The sequence below is a fragment of the Podarcis filfolensis genome, assembly GCF_964270895.1.
Source record: "Podarcis filfolensis genome assembly, chromosome: 6".
Taxonomy (NCBI): domain Eukaryota; kingdom Metazoa; phylum Chordata; class Lepidosauria; order Squamata; family Lacertidae; genus Podarcis; species Podarcis filfolensis.
In genome coordinates, this window is record NC_139609.1 from 93,375,562 (window position 1) to 93,393,241 (window position 17,680).

General features: G+C 47.9%; 1 protein-coding gene across 3 annotated transcripts in view; it reads left to right on the forward strand.

Annotated features, from left to right (window-relative positions):
- The window catches only part of SAMD10 (sterile alpha motif domain containing 10), a 64,360-nt gene that overhangs the window by 29,425 nt on the left and 17,255 nt on the right, over positions 1-17,680 (forward strand). For all 3 annotated transcript variants that reach the window (XR_014549204.1, XM_083619185.1, XM_083619186.1), the window contains exon 2: positions 9,029-9,213. Coding sequence is in view for 2 of the 3 variants with exons in the window: in XM_083619185.1 (XP_083475311.1) it covers positions 9,029-9,213 (185 nt within the window). In the remaining variant the exon portion in view is untranslated. The remainder of the gene's footprint in view (positions 1-9,028; positions 9,214-17,680) is intronic.

Consider the following 17,680-nt stretch of genomic DNA (forward strand, 5'->3'; position numbering starts at 1 on the left):
CTCCATGCATCATACATACATCACAGAAGGGGTGTAACCTAAGACCACTCCCCAGATACCTACATCACAGAAAAGGTGGTCTAAAACAGAAATTTGAATGTTGTTTTTCCTGTTTGCCAGGTTATCTGACTGCCTTTCCTGATTATCTTTCCTGATAGTCTGTCACCCATTAAAATGCTGATTACTCAGTTCCTGAGACAATGGGAAGGCTCCCTGACCCCCCTCCCTCCTTGCAGGGAAAACATTTGGTCAGTTTGGGAATCAAAATGGTTTCAGGTCGGTCTTCCTGTGCTGATCTATGTACGTGCTTGGTTGGTGCACTTATGAACATTTAACATATATCTAAGACCCCAAAGATGGGACGCGGGTGACGCTGTGGGTTAAACCACAGAGCCTAGGACTTGCCGATCGGAAGGTTGGCGGTTCGAATCCCCGCGACGGGGTGAGCTCCCGTTGCTCGGTCCCTGCTCCTGCCAACCTAGCAGTTCAAAAGCATGTCAAAGTGCAAGTAGATAAGTAGGTACCGCTCCGGCGGGAAGGTAAAAGGCGTTTCCGTGCGCTGCTCTGGTTCTCCAGAAGCGGCTTAGTCCTGCTGGCCACATGACCCAGAAGCTGTACGCCGGCTCCCTCGGCCAATAAAACGAGATGAGCGCCGCAACCCCAGAGCCGGTCACAACTGGACCTAATGGTGGCCCTTTACCTTTACCTAAGACCCCCAAATTCCTATCACAAAGTTAATGCCTGCTGCAAAATGTGGCCGTGAAGAGCATTTATTAGAGTGGTACCATATAGATGTGTTAGAATAACATGCATTTTTATTTAAAAATCTCTTTTTTCACATTGCAGTTCCCGTTTACAAAAAGAAAGCGGTTCAGACGGCCACCTCCCCTCCACACAACCCCACACAACATTTGGTGCAATGAAATCAGGATCCCTGATGGAGCAACTGTGTACTCCCGTTTGTTCTGCCACCGTTCCAAACTGGAACCCTTTTGCCCTGGAAAGAAACATGTTCCCTGAACCCCGAACAGATGTGTGAATTGTATCTCCTGAGCTTGAGGCTCTGCACCCTGTTGTGTCATATAATGAGAGCGTCTGACCTCGCGAGTTGACCAAAGGCTCTCCAGGCCTGGACTCCTCCATCAAAGTGCGAATCTGTTTGCCATTCCCGAAATCCCTCTTTATTTACGGCTCCGTTTCCTTCCATCTGCTCCTGCTGTTGCTCAGCCAGCTTCTTGCTTTACCGCTTTTTTAACTAGTCCAAAATCAGCAGTTAGCTTGGAAAATGAGAGTTCCCCAGCGCTTGGTGACAACTCATGCAATGATACCAATTTATTCAGCAAGGTGCCCATTTTTAAAAGTACCTGTACAAGGTATATCCATTCCAACACATTATCTGTTTAAAGCACACATGCAAAGAATCCTGCGAACCCTCATTCATCCCTCCTGGAACTACAGTTCCCAGCACCTGTAATGAACCGCAGTTCCCAGAATTCTCCTGGGGAAGCGTCGTGCTTTAAATGTATGGTGTGTGCACGGCACAAGTGTACCGGTTTTCATGCACTTTGAGAACTGTGTCCCAATCACACCTCTCAGGTGAGACACCATTCTCAAACCATGCAGTGGAGCTATAAACAGTGAATAATCTGAGCCATGCAGGGCAGCCTTCTTACAGTTTCGTAAGATATAAGAAGCTGCCTTGTTGGCCCACCTAGATCAGTGCTGCCTGCACTGGCCGGCAGTGCATCTCCAAGGTGTCAGACCTGGGATCGTCTGCATGCAAGGGATTCTCTCTGTTGCTGATCTGTGGCTGTTCCCTAAGTGCTATCTCGGGGGCTGCCTTTGAGATCCTGTTTATGCAGTGTGTGATCTGAAAGGTACCGCTCAGCACCACTTCTGATTTCAAGGGATGCTAAGATGCACTCCTCTCCCAGGAGCTTGCCGGTCAGTAGCCACACAGTTCAGAATTGGACCCAACTCTTTATTAGCAGAAGCACAATCTACGCAGGAGTGTCAGGCCTAATGAGCGCAGCAGCCCATCTCTGGGCCAGAGGAGCATTGCTGGATGCAAACGCGCATCCAGATTTGTCTCTGCTGCAAGCATGGAAGGCTGATGCCTGCACATAGATCTTCCTTGCCGCATTGTCTGTGTGCACATGCATGTCCATTCCCCATCATCTCTGTGCCCTGCGGTCCTTTCTCCGCTTTCATTAACTGCCCAAAGTTAGAGCATGAGAAATCACGAATCGTAGGCTGCCACACCCCTTCTGCCAGAGCACAGGGGAGGGAAGACCCCCCAAATTCCTCTCTGCCATGAGCATTTGAAATCCAGCTACAACCTTTCAAATCAAGGGCATTTGCAACCTTTGCGAGAGGATGCAGTAATCCTGCTTTTGCAAAGGGCTTAATTAATCTTCTCCCTTTTTGTTGTTTCCAATTTCCATTCCTTTTCCCTCGACCCCTTTCTACTTGCTTATTCCCCTTGGCCAGGTTTATTTCTGTGAAAGGGCAATTGCTCAGGTAGGTCAAATTTATCCCCCCCCCCCCCCGGCTTTGAAGCTATCCTCTTTCAGGGGTGCATTTCACACAGCGGCTCCAGTCAAGGGTCTCTAGCAGCTAGAGAGGCGATGGAATTAGCACACAATAGATCAATGGCTTTCCGGAACACTTTCATTCCTGGAACACACGAGGCAGACTTACACAGGAGCCTCCGTTCCTCAGCTCTCTGATCTGCCTGTTTATTGTAGTGCTCGCTGCTCGTCTTCGCTTGCCAGGATCAACGGCAGCTTAGACAAAGCCGGATGCTTTTTTATCCAGGGAGACAGGCGTGCGAGTCTTGTGCAAGGGAGTTTCCTCATTGACACACACACACCCTTCCTTGATCATGGAGGGTTTTGATATTCTGATTGTTAACGCAGGTGGAAGAGTCTGATCTAAGGGTGATTCTCTGTGGATGGTATTTGAGAGACTCTTCCATGCGCTCTCTTTCAGAGCATCAAAGACCTACAATATGTCCACATGGTAAATGCACCACTTACGGTATGTGTTTTGATGTGTGCTTGTAAATGCGCCACCTTCCCAAAAGTGCTGCAGTCTTGGACCAGCATCAAGGGTCAAGATGACCAAACACATGCCAAGGTCCACAGCTCTGCAGAGGACCCACCACTGACCTGGGTTTGGGGAGTGATCTCCCAAGGGAAGGGCCTTAGCTCTGTAGTAGAACATCTGTAGAACATCCCAGGTTTACTTGAAGGTGGAGACCTATCCCAAGCAGATTTCCATAATCTTTTGAAAATACCCTTGGGGAATATATAGAGATATCCCATGTAGCAACTATATTGTCCGCACACTAGAGCAACATCTTCTTTGAGCGATTCGCAATGAACCCAAGGTCTCTCTCCTGTTCAGCTGCCCCCAGTTCTGACCCAGGAGCGTATATGCTGAAATAGGTGGGATTTTGATACAGCCCAGTGAGAAACTTCTTATGTCCTCCTAAGTCGTCGTCTTCTTCTTTGGTGATTCCTCATAGCTGAGTAAGATTGTCTTCCATAAACACGGTTCTAACAGTGAGTCCATAAGTGACTGTGGAGGCCAATTCTGGATCCACACGTCCTTCCACAGTCGGGACATAGGTTTCTGGCTGGGAGTTGATCATGGTGAGGGTTTGCCAAATGTGCCTTCCTCTTAGCATGTTTCTCCCTTTCATCCTGTGTTTGAGCGTCTTTAAAACCCATGACACCTTTGGTAAAGGCTGTTCTCCAACTGGAGCACTCGCAGGTCAGTGTTTCCCAGTTGTTGGTGTTTATACTACATTTTTAAAAATTTGCCTTGAGACAGTCTTTAAACCTCTTTTGCTGACCACCAGCATTACGCTTTCCATTTTTAAGTTTGGAATAGAGTAGTTGCCTTGGAAGACGATAATCAGGCATCCGCACAACATGACCAGTCCAACGAAGTTGATGTTGAAGAATCATTGCTTCGACACTGGTGATCTTTGCTTCTTCCAGTACACTGGCATTAGTTCACCTGTCTTCCCAAGTGATGTGTAAAATTCCTCATCCTCCTAAGTAGCCTTCACAGGGCCGCATGGACCCACACTCTGACTCTGTGTAAGGCAGATAGAGTCCTACAAGTGGAAGTAAATTATATTTTGGAAAGCGGAAGACCTCAGGGTCTTCTGTTTCCCTATTGTGTTTTCGGCTGGCGCGAAATGATGCGCGGCTTTCTGCATTGAGGTCAGCGCAGCAGACATCTGAGTGGAGGGACCCGCCACAGCCAATTCCTGGCATAAATCTAGGGTGATCGTGTGGTGAATCATTTGTCTGCCTCCGGTGTGAAAGCTGGCTGTTGAGCGCATCTTCCTCCCTGTGGAAAGTGTCTGGAGTGCACAGTCGCCGCCGGCCTCACGGTTTAATTGCCTCGGAGTGAATCAGCATCACCAGTTTGGGGCTTTGTCAGAAGAAAAGGAAATGTGTGTGTGTTTAAAAATAAGATGACATTTAAACCAACATTTGGGTGACTATCTGGACTGACAGAGAGCAGAAATAGAAAGTCCCAAATGATGCTGTGATTTTTGCTCCTGGTGTCTTTTCACACCACTATGGTAAAGACAGTGTTGGGAATAAGATTGAGAAAAAACAAGGCGTTGTTTCTCTCTCTCTCTCTCTCGGTTATTAATATTTTTATTTTAAGGTTTTTCTTTCCCCCGTTTGACGCACCTTCAAAGGTGTTGCTGCCTTAGCAATTGAAACAGAGGAAATATTTATACGAGATATAAATACCCTGCATAATGCAGCAGGAAAAGGCTGGGAATAAAACCCTCACAGAGGTAAAGGTGGGAAGTCAAACCATTAAGGGAAATATGTATTAAAGTCAGAGTTAAGGTACTACTGTATATAAATTACAGGAAAAGCCATTGCCATTATAATCATCTTTTCTTTTAATGGGAGAATAATGATTCTGGCTTACTTTAGGAGGTTTCTGTAAAGCAGAGATTTCGATGCCAAGTAGTAGCGACAGCAGCAGCAGCAGCACTAACAGCCAAGCGATGTATCACAAGCAAATGATGGTTTGGCATGGATTGTTGCTTACAGGTAGTCTGCATGCAAGGCCCAGGACCACCTGTAAGCAACAATCCATGCCAAACCATCATTTGCTTGTGATACATCGCCTGGTTCTTAGTGCTGCAATGGTACCCACCTGAGAGGTGCCAGAACCGAGTTCTGGCGAGTTTCGGCTGATTATTGTTATGTTTCAGCCCTGATTATTGTTATGGCATAAGAGAGGGTGCAGCAAGGAGGGGAAATAAAAACACAGTGGAAAGTGGGATGGGAAGTCGACAAAACAAAATTAAAAAATGATTATGTATTGGAATGTATAGGTGAAATAATAAAATATAACGGGGGGCAGGGAAGAATTATTAGTTACCCCCTATACTGTATTGTAGGTCTGGGAGGTGGAGGCTGAGATATTCTGGCTTCCCAAAAGCCAGCTAATCAGATTCATACCAGAGGTGAGATTCCTTTTGAGATAACGGTTTCCATTTTTAGCTCTGCTGACCTCCAGGATAGCCAGCGGTAACAAGTCACCCCATCTCATTCATCCCAGGAGAATATGCAAAGTTTTAGTTCCAGTACTTTAGGCTAAGCTATATTAGAGCAATTGCACAGACTCCCCCCTCCCCAAACAACCATTTTTGCGTGCATTCTCCCTCTAAAATATACGTATGCTTTTTCAATGCATTTTCCTGCTAAAGTGCAAATTTTTGTATGCATTTTTTTAGCCAAAACAGCATCACCATAATCAGAGAAGCGTAGGAGCCAACTCCTAGGGGTCAAGGTCCCTTTGCCCCACCCCATAAAATATTTGAGGGGGCTGCCCCCCAAAGTTGATGGGCATTGCCATTCAAATGGTGCGATCTGTTATGTGGGGCAGGGCTTACATGCCCTCCCCGAATATTTTATTCAGGTTGGCACCGCTGGTGTGGATCAGCAGCCGTGTTCCGATGTACATCGAAATTCCAGTTAGGCCGCAGACTTTAAAAATACATTCCACATACGTTTCTCCTCCATCCCTAATAACACTGATGCAAAATATTATTTGCTACACATCAAGCACAGGGTCCTGGGAGGCAGAAACCACTGACCCAGCTCTGGTTCCAGGCTTGCAGCTTCTGTTCCAGCAACCCTGCAGGCCAAATAATGGCACAGCTCATCCCCTTGAGTTGGCCTGTTTTCACAAACAGCCCCACCCAGCTGCCTGTTTGCACTCCCCTTCAATAAAGCTTTTAATTGCTGGGACATAACGTTTAATTGCATTGCATTTAGATTGCTGGAGGGGAATTGGCAGTCCAGCCGAGCGGAGATCAGAGAGCGCTGTGGCTCGGCTAACCGCAGCGTTTGATTCAGCCCTCTCTGCTCCAGCCCGACCGCAAAGACTATATGTATATAGTGAAACAACGCGATGTACGCCTGGGAGCAGATGTGTCCCGAGTTCAGTGTTTGAGTAAATAGGCATGGGCTTGGGCTGCAGCCTGAATTCGTGTCGTTTGACTTGGGTTAGGGAAATACCGTATTTTTTGCTCTATAGGACTGCCTTTTTCCCCTCCTAAAAAGTAAGGGGAAATGTGTGTGTGTGTTATGGAGCGAATGCAGGCTGCGCAGCTATCCCAGAAGCCAGAACAGCAAGAGGGATTGCTGCTTTCAGTGCGCAGCGATCCCTCTTGCTGTTCTGGCTTCTGGGATTCAGAATATTTTTTTTCTTGTTTTCCTCCTCCAAAAACTAGGTGCGTCTTATGGTCTGGTGCGTCTTATAGAGCGAAAAATACGGTACTTAATATACCTTCCAGCTCGGTGGGAACCCCGGGGCGGCTCGCGGTAAGGACGTTTGACAACGAAGCAGTTTTAAAACGAAAGAAGCTGCCAGCAATAATAGCAAGGCCCAAAGAGCAGCCAAAAAAGCCACCCCCAAAAAGCCAAGAGGAATAGACACACAGAACTGATCGTAGGAATGCAGGAATCTTTTGCCCAATCCACAACCCCGAGATAGAGTCTCGTGCTCTACCAACATCTGCATACAAGGAGATGCAAGATCCTTCTGATCTGCTTTCTGCAATTTTCCAAAGAGGAAGTCAACTGAGACTCCCGAGGCAGAGAATTCTAAAATCTGGATGCCTTAACCAAAAAGGTGCTTTTTCCATCGCCTCTCTCCAAGCCTCCGAGAGAAGGAGGCGCCTGGAGCAGGGCCTCTGTCAGTAACCAAGCATGCAGGGTCTTGTCTGAGGAAACTGTTCTCATAAGGTTCCCTGGGAAACGGGATCGATGGTTGAACCACTCTGGGAGTTGTTGTTATGGACTGAAGTTCTCACCCTGGGCCAGCAGGGGGATACTGTAGATAATTTTCACTCAGGTCCGCATATGCAAATAAGGAATTGAAAGTGACGTTCAGTGATTGGATAGTTACAGAAAGTTGTTACTGTTGCTTTGTAGTTGAGCTCTGTATAAGCAGGTTGACTGAACCCTTCAGCATAGCTGTCAACCATCCCTTATTTGGCGGGAAAGTCCCTTATCCCAGCGCCGTGTCCTGCTGCTGTTCCTTATTGATGATGTCCCTTAAATTTCCCGGGTTTCAAAGGAAGCAGCTCCTCTCCCTCCCTCTCTGCTGGTCAGGGAGGAGGGAGGCTCCAACTGTGTTGCTTCGCTGTGTTGCTCACCCAATAAGGAGTCTAAGAACGACTGGGGGGTGGAGCTTGCATGCTTTGTGCCAATCAAATTGGCTGCATTGCCTGGGGACTCGCCTTTGCTCAGTGCTTCCCAGCGGAGAGGTGACAGTGGTTTTCCTTGCTGCATCACTTTTGCAAGGGTTGCTGCGCTGTGGGAACCACCGCTTGAGGCTTCGTTTGGCTGCTGGCTGGGCTTTCTGCCTTTGGCTCGGAAGGGCTCAGAAGTTGAACATACCTGTGTTCTGAAAATCCCTTATTTTGCTGATTTTCGAGGCTGCTGGTCCCTTATTTTCAAATCTGTAAGTTGACAGCTATGCTTCAGTTCTGTTCTGTTCTGTTCTGGCCTGTGAATAGACAAGAGCTGTTTGAAGAATCGCTATGTCATCTGATATATTCACCCACAACTTAACAGTTGTAGCTCTGTGAGAGGAATGGGGTCTCCTAACTACTCTCTGAACCCTTAGCAAACTATAGCTCCAAGGGGGGAGGAAGCCGTGCCGGTTAAAAGTGTTGGCTATTTGCAGATTAGTTGCACTGCAGAAAGCGTGCTGGGGAGACCACACATTCAAGAAATGCAAAATAACTTTTGCTAGGTTTTAATCACAAAAACTCCTTTTACACTAAATTATATCAGTAAGTGTGACCCATCAACCAGGGTACTGAGAGAACTACTTGCTGCTCTTTATATACCCTACCCAACAGCTTAATTACCACAACTTAACAGCACTTGCTATACTGCTTCACAGCTGCAAAACCAGGTCACATTATTTGCTCTGGCCTTTAAAGAAATACACGTCTTGTGGAACAAGAATGAACCTTCAGATTTAAAGAGACCATTCAACAAAAAGCGCTATGGTAGCTTGCACCTGTCGCTCTGCCTGAGCCTACCTCGCAGGTTTGTTGTGAAAATGAAGGGCAAGGGAACAGCATAGCCCCGCAAAGCTCTTAACGAACAAGGGTGGGATTTTTAAAAATTGCATTTATTGGTGTGCTGGTTTGCTTATGGTTGCATTTATATCCCACTATTTTCTCCGAGGGTCTCAAGGTTTGCCGCTCCCCATTTAATCCCCGCAACAACCCTGTGAGGTAGGTTAGGCTGAGAGGCAGTGACTGGTCCAGGTTGCCCAGTGAGGTTCACGTCCGAGTGCGGAATTCGAACCCTGGCCCTAGTCCGACACTCTGAATATGATTTGATCTTGAGGGGACGGGTGTGTTTGTGTAGGGGAGGAATATTGCATTGGGAGAGAATTACTGCCCCCCCTTGATGCTGCAGTTGGTTTTAAGTTCTCACTCTTCTCTGCCCGACAGCTGCCGCTGCTCACTTCAGCTTCTGCCAGAACCTTCTAGAACACACCGTGTCGGCCGAGAACCTCAATTACCGCCTGCAGAGGAACTCTGGCAGCAGCCTGACCTGGCACGATGGACGGAGCCAGCGGTCGGCGGGAGGGAGGACCGTCAAACTCCTGCAGCAACCAGGAACGGAAGGCTCCCAGGTATGATGGTGGGCAGGAAGTCTGCAAATGTCTCCGGGATCCGTCCCTTGGCAGGAACCAAAGACCCGCTGGTGCTTGTTCTCCCACATGCAGCGAAACCGGCCGTGCGCCTGCGCTGACAAGGGTCCGGGGGCCACATGCAGCCCCCAGGCCTCTCTGCAGCACCCATCACCGTGCGTCTTTCTGCCTGGGTAGGCAATGCTCTGGAAACCAGATTGCAACTCCCTGCTTGCTTGGCTGCAGGATACAGAGGGGTGTGGGCACATGCGTACAAGCTAGCCAATGGCAGAATTCACGACCGTTGCCCCGCCCACTTTTGCCTCTGGCCCCGCCCACTGGAGTGCAGCTCCTCCCTCCTGGCACCAGTCAATCCAGATCAGCTGCGGAGTCCTGAATCGAAAAGGGATCTGTCCCCAAAGAGTTTCCTCGCACCTTGGTCCGTGGAGATCCATGCGCAACAATTGCGCATGCCTGTGCATTTTGCGTGTGCAACTGCTGGAAAGCCAGGCTATATGCCCTCGTGGGTTTTTGTTGCACGGTGTGGCTGGAGCAACCCAACCAGATGCGTGGGGCATAGATAACACAATTATTATTATCATTATTACTATAATTCTCTGCCTGCGAATTGAGGGTCACAGCCACACTTTTGTGGGGGGGGTTGGGGGGAGTGGGGTTCAGTCTGGATGATGCCCTGAGTCTCTTCCAGTTCTTGGGATCCTGTGCCCAGTGAGGGCTAGAATTTAATAGGATCCCATTGCTGAAGTAATAATAATAATAAGGAATAAATTTTATTTATACCCCGCCCTCCCCAGCCAAGACCAGGCTCAGTGCGGCTAACAACCAATAATAAAAACAAGTTGATTGAAATACAACTTAACAAACAATATTAAAATACAACATTAAAATGCAGCCTCATCACTGGGGGAGAAAGGAAAAAAGAGAAAGAGGGGGAGGGAATCAAATTGATTCTAAGCCAAAGGCCAGGCAGAACAACTCTGTCTTAAAGGCCCTGCGGAAAGAAATCAGATCCCGCAGGGCCCTGGTCTCACGAGACAGAGCGTTCCACCAGGCTGGGGCCAGAGTTGAAAAGGCCCTGGCTCTGGTTGAGGCTAATCTGACTTCCTTAGGGCCCAGGACCTCTAGGGTGTTGCTATTTATGGACCTTGAGGCTCTCCGTGGGGCATACCAGGAGAGGCGGTCCCATAGGTACGAGGGTCCTAGGCAAGCTTCTTCGTAATGCAATGGCCTTCACAACTGGCCACCCAAGTGTCCTCATCAGCATCCCAAAAGAATGAGCTCTTTGCAAGAGCTGCAAGGAAGTGATGGTGCCCTCCAGGCTAAGGGCTGGGCCTATCCTCCCCTCACCCTCACCTGTTGTGTAGAATAATAGCTGGAGAGTTCCTGGAGTTCGAAGGTACCACCAAATCCAACCCCTCAATGCGTGTGTGTGAGTGAGTTGAAAACAGGCTGGAAGCTGGAGACACAGAGGCATGCTGTATCTGTGTTGGAACCAAAGCTGTGACTAATAGAGAAGCAAGATCTGTTGGGGTGTTCATGCTGCGAGCCCCTCCATATTAGGATCAGTTTATTATTATTTATTGTTTTTAATTTTTTTTATTGAAATAACTCAACATTGATACAGTTATACATACATATTACGGATATACAAACTGTCAGGAAACTGCAATCGGCTCAGAGGCGAGAAATAGAAGGGCAGTTGTGTTACAGAGAGCCTCCGAAAATCTTGCAAAGCAGTTCCTCTTCTGGGGAGGAGGAAAGCCCCACCTCCAGTGGAGAAGAGGTGCAGGGACCAGAGGGTGCTGGTAGGAGCCTCAGCACCACTTCTGGCAAAGCCGGCCAGGAGGGAAACACACTCTTGCCATCGCCCATCTTGCGTAGTAGTTTGGGGCGCAGAGAGGAGAGGAGACGTTTGAGGGTAACGAAACTCTTATGTTGGGGGTGGTCTAAAAAAAGACCACCCCCGGATTCTGCTAGCGATTGAGCCAGACGTGAGCTTTGAGGCTCTTCACTGTAAATAGTTTACACCAAAATAAAGCCTGTAAAACACAGGTCGGAGTCCTGCCTGGTTACTCTCGAGCAACCGCAACAGCCACCTGACACAAACAAACATACATTTCATACAATCCTAAAAAATATTCATACATACCCACACGCAACCCCGCACATACTTCCTTTTCCCACCACCGTCCCTCACCCCACCCTGTGCTAGACTTCCAATCTACTCAATTGCAATTTCTATTTATTATTTATTAAACTTATTATATACCAGCCTCTACTCAGGGCGATTCACAGAATAAAATTTAGAAAAAGGGGAAAGACCTCTGGACAGTTAAATCCAGTCAAAGGCGACTATGGGGTTGTGGCGCTCATTTCACTTTCAGGCAGAGGGAGTCGGTGTTTGTCTGCAGACAGCTTTCTGGGTCATGTGACCAGCATGACTAAACCGCTTCTGACGCAACGGGACACCGTGATGGAAACCAGAGCAGCTCACGGAAACGCCGTTTACTTTCCTGCCGGAGCAGTACCTATTTATCTACTTGCACTTTGACATGCTTTCGAACTGCTAGGTTGGCAGGAGCTGGGACAGAGCAATGGGAGCTCACCCCGTCACGGGGATTCGAACCGCCAACCTTCTGATTGGCAAACCCAAGAGGCTCAGTGGTTTAGACCACAGCGCCACCCACGTCCCTGAATCACAGAATAAAATCAGGATATAAAACCACAAAATACATAATCAATCAGTCAGTATTACGGTCCAGAGACCCAACAAATCGTTACAAAATAATGCACAATTCAGACAGCCTACCTCCAGGTTAAACAAGCATTTTGTTCAGACTTAAAGATAGGGATCATTGGTTCTTGCAACCACCGATAAAAACTTTGCCACTGCTAATGTTCTAGCATTTGTCCTGTCTTCCAGTAGGAACCTGACATAGTGAGCCTCTGATTTTCCCAGGAAAGGTACCATCAAGAGTAATACATAATAAAAATTAAAACAACAACCCAATAGCTCCCCACCAAACACACATTATGCTAAATGAGAGCAGTTTTCGTGAATGTTTTCACATCAGAAAGCACCCCCCTCATTCCAGTGAATCTTGAGGTTGTGTATATGTGTAACTTCTTGGGAGAAAAGCAATGACAAACCTAGACAGCATCTTAAAAAGCAGAGACATCACCTTGCCAACAAAGGTCCGTATAGTTAAAGCTATGGTTTTCCCAGTAGTGATGTATGGAAGTGAGAGCTGGACCATAAAGAAGGCTGATCGCTGAAGAATTGATGCTTTTGAATTATGGTGCTGGAGGAGACTCTTGAGAGTCCCATGGACTGCAAGAAGATCAAACCTCTCCATTCTGAAGGAAATCAGCCCTGAGTGCTCACTGGAAGGACAGATCGTGAAGCTGAGGCTCCAATACTTTGGCCACCTCAGGAGAAGAGAAGACTCCCTGGAAAAGACCCTGATGTTGGGAAAGATGGAGGGCACAAGGAGAAGAGGACGACAGAGGACGAGATGGTTGGACAGTGTTCTCGAAGCTACCAGCGTGAGTCTGACTGCGGGAGACAGTGGAAGACAGAAGTGCCTGGCGTGCTCTGGTCCATGGGGTCACGAAGAGTCGGACACGACTAAACGACAACATATGTGTAACTAAAACCATCTATGCTAAAGACATTGCGCTCTCCGCCGACCTTCATTCCAAAGAAACTGAACCCTAAATAAGAGAACCTCAGGAATCTCTCACTTCTCAGAGATTGGGGTGGTCTGTAACATGCACCATCCCTCCCCCCAAGAATTTTGGGAACTGTAGTTTACTTCCTCCCGCACAGCTACCATTTCCAGGGCCCTTAAGAAACCAGGGTTCTTTGAGGAAAGCCATATGCTTTGAGGGTGTGGCACAGATTCTTTGAAGCCGTTTTGGCACATCTGCAGCGGCCCAAAGGAAGCCAAGACCAGCCTCCTGCTTTTGGGATTACGGAGGTGGCCTTTCAGTCAGAATTAAGACCCAGAAATACCTGCCAATAACCAGCTCCTTTGTTCCTTTCCTTCTCGGAAGCAGAGCTTTTCCTCCCTAACATCCTTCTTTGAATCTCAGTTCCGTCTTTTGCAGGAGGGGCGCTGAAGCAGGGGAGGTGGGTGGGGGACGATGAGAGGCTTGAAATGCAAAACTGGCTGCCTTCGGCCTGGAAGGAAAATACGGGGGAAAAAGAAAAAGAAAAAAGCTTCCTTTTAAACCAGCTGAAAAATTGCCTCCAGGTGCCAGTCTCTGCATCTGTTCCATTTATGGGTCACGTTTGAGGCAATGTATGCCAATTTGGGTTGTGGAGAAAGGGAGGGAGATGAGAGTAGCAAATCCAGACCGTTTGCCAATTTGCAAGAAAGAGACTTAACGTCAAGATTAATGCGCAGTTTGCTTTGGTCTGGGGGAAATTGCTAGTTGCCCTGGGTACCTATTACTCAGAAGTAAGGAGGGTTATTTGGATAAAGGTTGCTGTGGGCTCAGTGTCTTTTTTTCCAGGGAGGATGCCGTCACTCTTGGGCGCAGATTTCCTGGACCAATTTCCTCTTTTCTCTCCGGGAATTAAAGGCACACATGTGCTCTGCGCTGCACATTGGAAAGCCTGCTTTTCATGCTTGAAAACAGAAAAAGATCGGATTTGCTTAGAGACTCTGAAGGTGGGACCAAGCCAAGGGGGTTCTTTCCCTCCCCAAATATTCCCTGACTCAAACAAACAAACAAAAATGAGCAGAAACTGGCAAGGGGGGCAGAAGAGGGTAACTGAAAGGGTCGTGGGGGATGTACGTATTGAACGCTCAAATTGCTATTCTGTGCTAGTGCTTGCCTTTGGAGCATGTGCAGAGTGTTTGTGTGCCAGTGTCCATGTGATGTCACAAAGGATCATGGGCAGCTAGGAAGTTCAGAGCAGCCTTTTAAAAGAAGAGTGTTGTTAGAGGAGAAAGGATTATTATTATTATTATTATTATTATTTATTGAATTTATATACCGCCCTATACCCGGAGGTCTCAGGGCAGTTCACAGATCAACATGAAAACCACAATATATATATAATCAAAATAAAAACAACAACCCAGAAACACACCCACTCCATGCCTGTTGAGAATATTAAGATCCTAAGCGCATTGGTGTCCAAACTTTTTTCAAAGAGGGCCAGATTTGATGAAGCGAAGGGCCAACCAAAGTTGTTAACCTTAGGATTGAAGTTGTTGAGCTTTTTTGGAGGTTGAAGGTTTTTTTACAGTTGAAGTTGTTAAGGCTTTTTTAGGATTTTACCCCAGGAAATAAACTGAATTCAACCCCGACCGGCGGGCTCGATAAGGCCCCAAGACAGACATTTGACATGCCTGTCCTAAGGGGTAGTGTCAATAATAGAAGCACTTATATGATTGTTGCTGAGCTAACCTGACACTCGTTAAACTTGTACAGTGCTACCTCTGGTTACGTACTTAATTCGTTCCGGAGGTCTGTTCTTAACCTGAAACTGTTCTTAACCTGAAGCACCACTTTAGCTAATGGGGCCTCCTGCTTCTGCTGCGCCGCCGGAGCACAATTTCTGTTCTCATCCTGAAGCAAAGTTCTTAACCCGAGGTACTATTTCTGGGTTAGCGGAGTCTGTAACCTGAAGCATTTGTAACCTGAAGCGTCTGTAACCCGAGGTACCACATTCTGATTTTTAGGGAAATATAAATATCTCTACCTGTTGAGAATATTAAGATCCTAAGGGTTAGCATCAATGATATCCCAATCCATGCAGAATGTTAAACGCTATATTGATGCATGGAGTGACCCCAGACCTTTTTGTTCTCCCTTCCCGTACGGTATGATATATATGTCTATAGATAAACATATACCGTATTTTTCGCCCCATAGGACGCACTGCCCCATAGGATGCACCTAGTTTTTTTTGGGGGGGGGAAATAAAGGGAAAAAAATTATTTTCCCCCCCCAGGCACGGGGCTGGCGCGGGGGAAGCCCGAGCTTCCCCTGACCCCAGCCCCCAGAACAGCCTGCTATCTGCAAGTCTAGGGAGCCACGCCGGTCTCCCCAGGCTTGTGGAGAGCTGCGCGAAGCCCTAGCGCGCTCTTCAGCGCGCCCCAGGCTTCGGAATGCAGGCAGCTCTGCGCAACCTTTGGGAGCCTGGCACGAAGGTGTGCCGGGCTCCGGAGGGTTGCGCGGAGCTGCGCCGAGCCCCGGAGTGTAGGCAGCTCCGCGCAAGCCTCGGGAGCCCAGCGCGGCTTCGCACCGGGCTCCCTAGCGTTGCGCAGAGCTTCCTGAAGCCTGGAGAGTGAGAGGGGTCGGTGCACACCGACCCCTCTCGCTCTCCAGGCTTCAGCGAAAGCCTGTATTCGCCCCATAGGATGCACACACATTTCCCCTTCATTTTTGGAGGGGAAAAAGTGCGTCCTATAGGGCGAAAAATGCGGTATTGCTGTTAAGCCACTTGGAGACCTTCAGACGACAAGCAGCTAGTAAGCTGAAAAAGTGGTAATGATAAACAGCCCTAAATGTATGCTGGACCGCTGTTCTCTAACTAAGCCCCATAAGGATGCGGAAGGAGCAGCCTCCTAGGTTCTCTCTTAAGGCTGCGCTGAGCCCATGGCCTACGTTATGGTGATAATCTGCTTATTGACGGATGTATAGCTTGAGTTAAGAATGCATGGGTGGAGAAGCAAGCCCTCTGGTAGGCCACATCCGCACTGCACATTTAAAGCACCTGCTCCCCCCTCCAGGATCATGGGAACTGTAGCTTACTGCTGACAGAGCTACAGTTCCCTCAACAAGTTCTCAGGAGAAGCAGTGTGCTTTAAATGGATGGATGGAGGTTCCTGGACGTATTAGCGCTAGTTTTCTTGGTGTTAGGTACCACCTGTAGGTATCTCCAAAATGCTGGAGAGGGTGCACCTCCACAGGCACATACCTCCACGTGTGGTGGGAGTGCCCCAAAATCCAACTATTCTGGACAACAACCATACAAGAAATACGTAAAATAACCAAGCAAGTGTTAGAAACCACCCCAGAATTGGCCCTACTAAACATCTTCCAAGACAATAATGCCCACTTACACCACAAAGAACTCATAACCCACCTACTTTCAGCAGCCAGAGGCATCATAGCCAGACACTGGAGAGACCTGTCAGGAGTAAACACAGAACAATGGTACCGAATAGTATGGGAAACAGCCCTACTAGAAAAATTAACCAATAAACTGAAACTGTCACAGGGACAAATAGAAGAAGACGCCTTCACCCTGGTATGGCTCCCCTTTATCACATGCACAGCCCAACAGGACAATGACAAAAATCCACCAACAGCATACAAATCAGTATGGCTAACCTGATCCAAAACACCCACCCACCCCACTCACACACGAAAACAAAGACCACCACAGCCAACCACAAATGAACAGCCACACCCTAGGCCAACCCCAACCTCTCTCACCACCAAAGGAACACAAGCGAACAGCGGAGAACCTGCACAAGTGATGCTGACACCAAACCCTACATATATTAAGTAAAATAGAAACATCCCCCTTTTCTTCCTAATGTATCAACAAATGAAACTGATTTGTAAAAACGTTACATGGGAAAAAAATATGAGAGAAAGACATTGCACACACTTTTGTAAATCAACAAAATCTTTAATAAAAAAAAACCCACACACACACACACACAAATGTATGGATGGAGTGGATGTGGCCGCAGACCAGATTAGTCTCAGAGGAGCACCAGCGCCCTAGAAGGCAAGCTACGGCGTCTTCCTGCCTCCTTGACCAAGCTCCCCAAAATAGTTTCCACCTCAGAGTTTGCAAGATTGGCGTCTGATTGCCTTTGTAGAGGAAGAACGGGCAGATGTGTATTCCAGCCTTGTTGCAATCTTGACAACGCGACTGGCAAAGCCGCTGGCTCCCCGCAAGACTGCGCCAGGCCTGACAGAAGCCCTTGCGCAGATCTTTAGGAATTATTGGGTTGACCCCGTGGCCAATCAGCCCCGTGGTCAATCGGGCAGGGAATTGGCCTCAATCTCCACTTGCCTGGCTTTTGGCATCTCTGAGGGACAAGCCATTAAGCAGGGCAGCAGGTCTTGACATGCCTGTTGTGCTAATTGCGGCGGCTCCTTAATTGGGTGTGCTTAATTAGCCAATGTTCACACACGGGGAAGTTGGCTGTGGTGCAATGCATATAAAGCACCATCAACCTTCTGAGCGCTGCCTGGGCCCTGATACTTCCAATTTCTGCTTGGCTTCTGGTTTCCAGGTCCACAGAGTCGCCCTGAGAGATCCGTTTTTTCATTTATCACCCCTTCTCTGAATGCCTTTGTCCTCTGTCTCTGCTGCTCCTTACACAAGCTTCCATTGCTACTCTTTTGCCACCTTCGATGGTGGTGGTGGTGATTTGTTTTCATGACTGTATTGGGGCAGTAAGACCCAAGT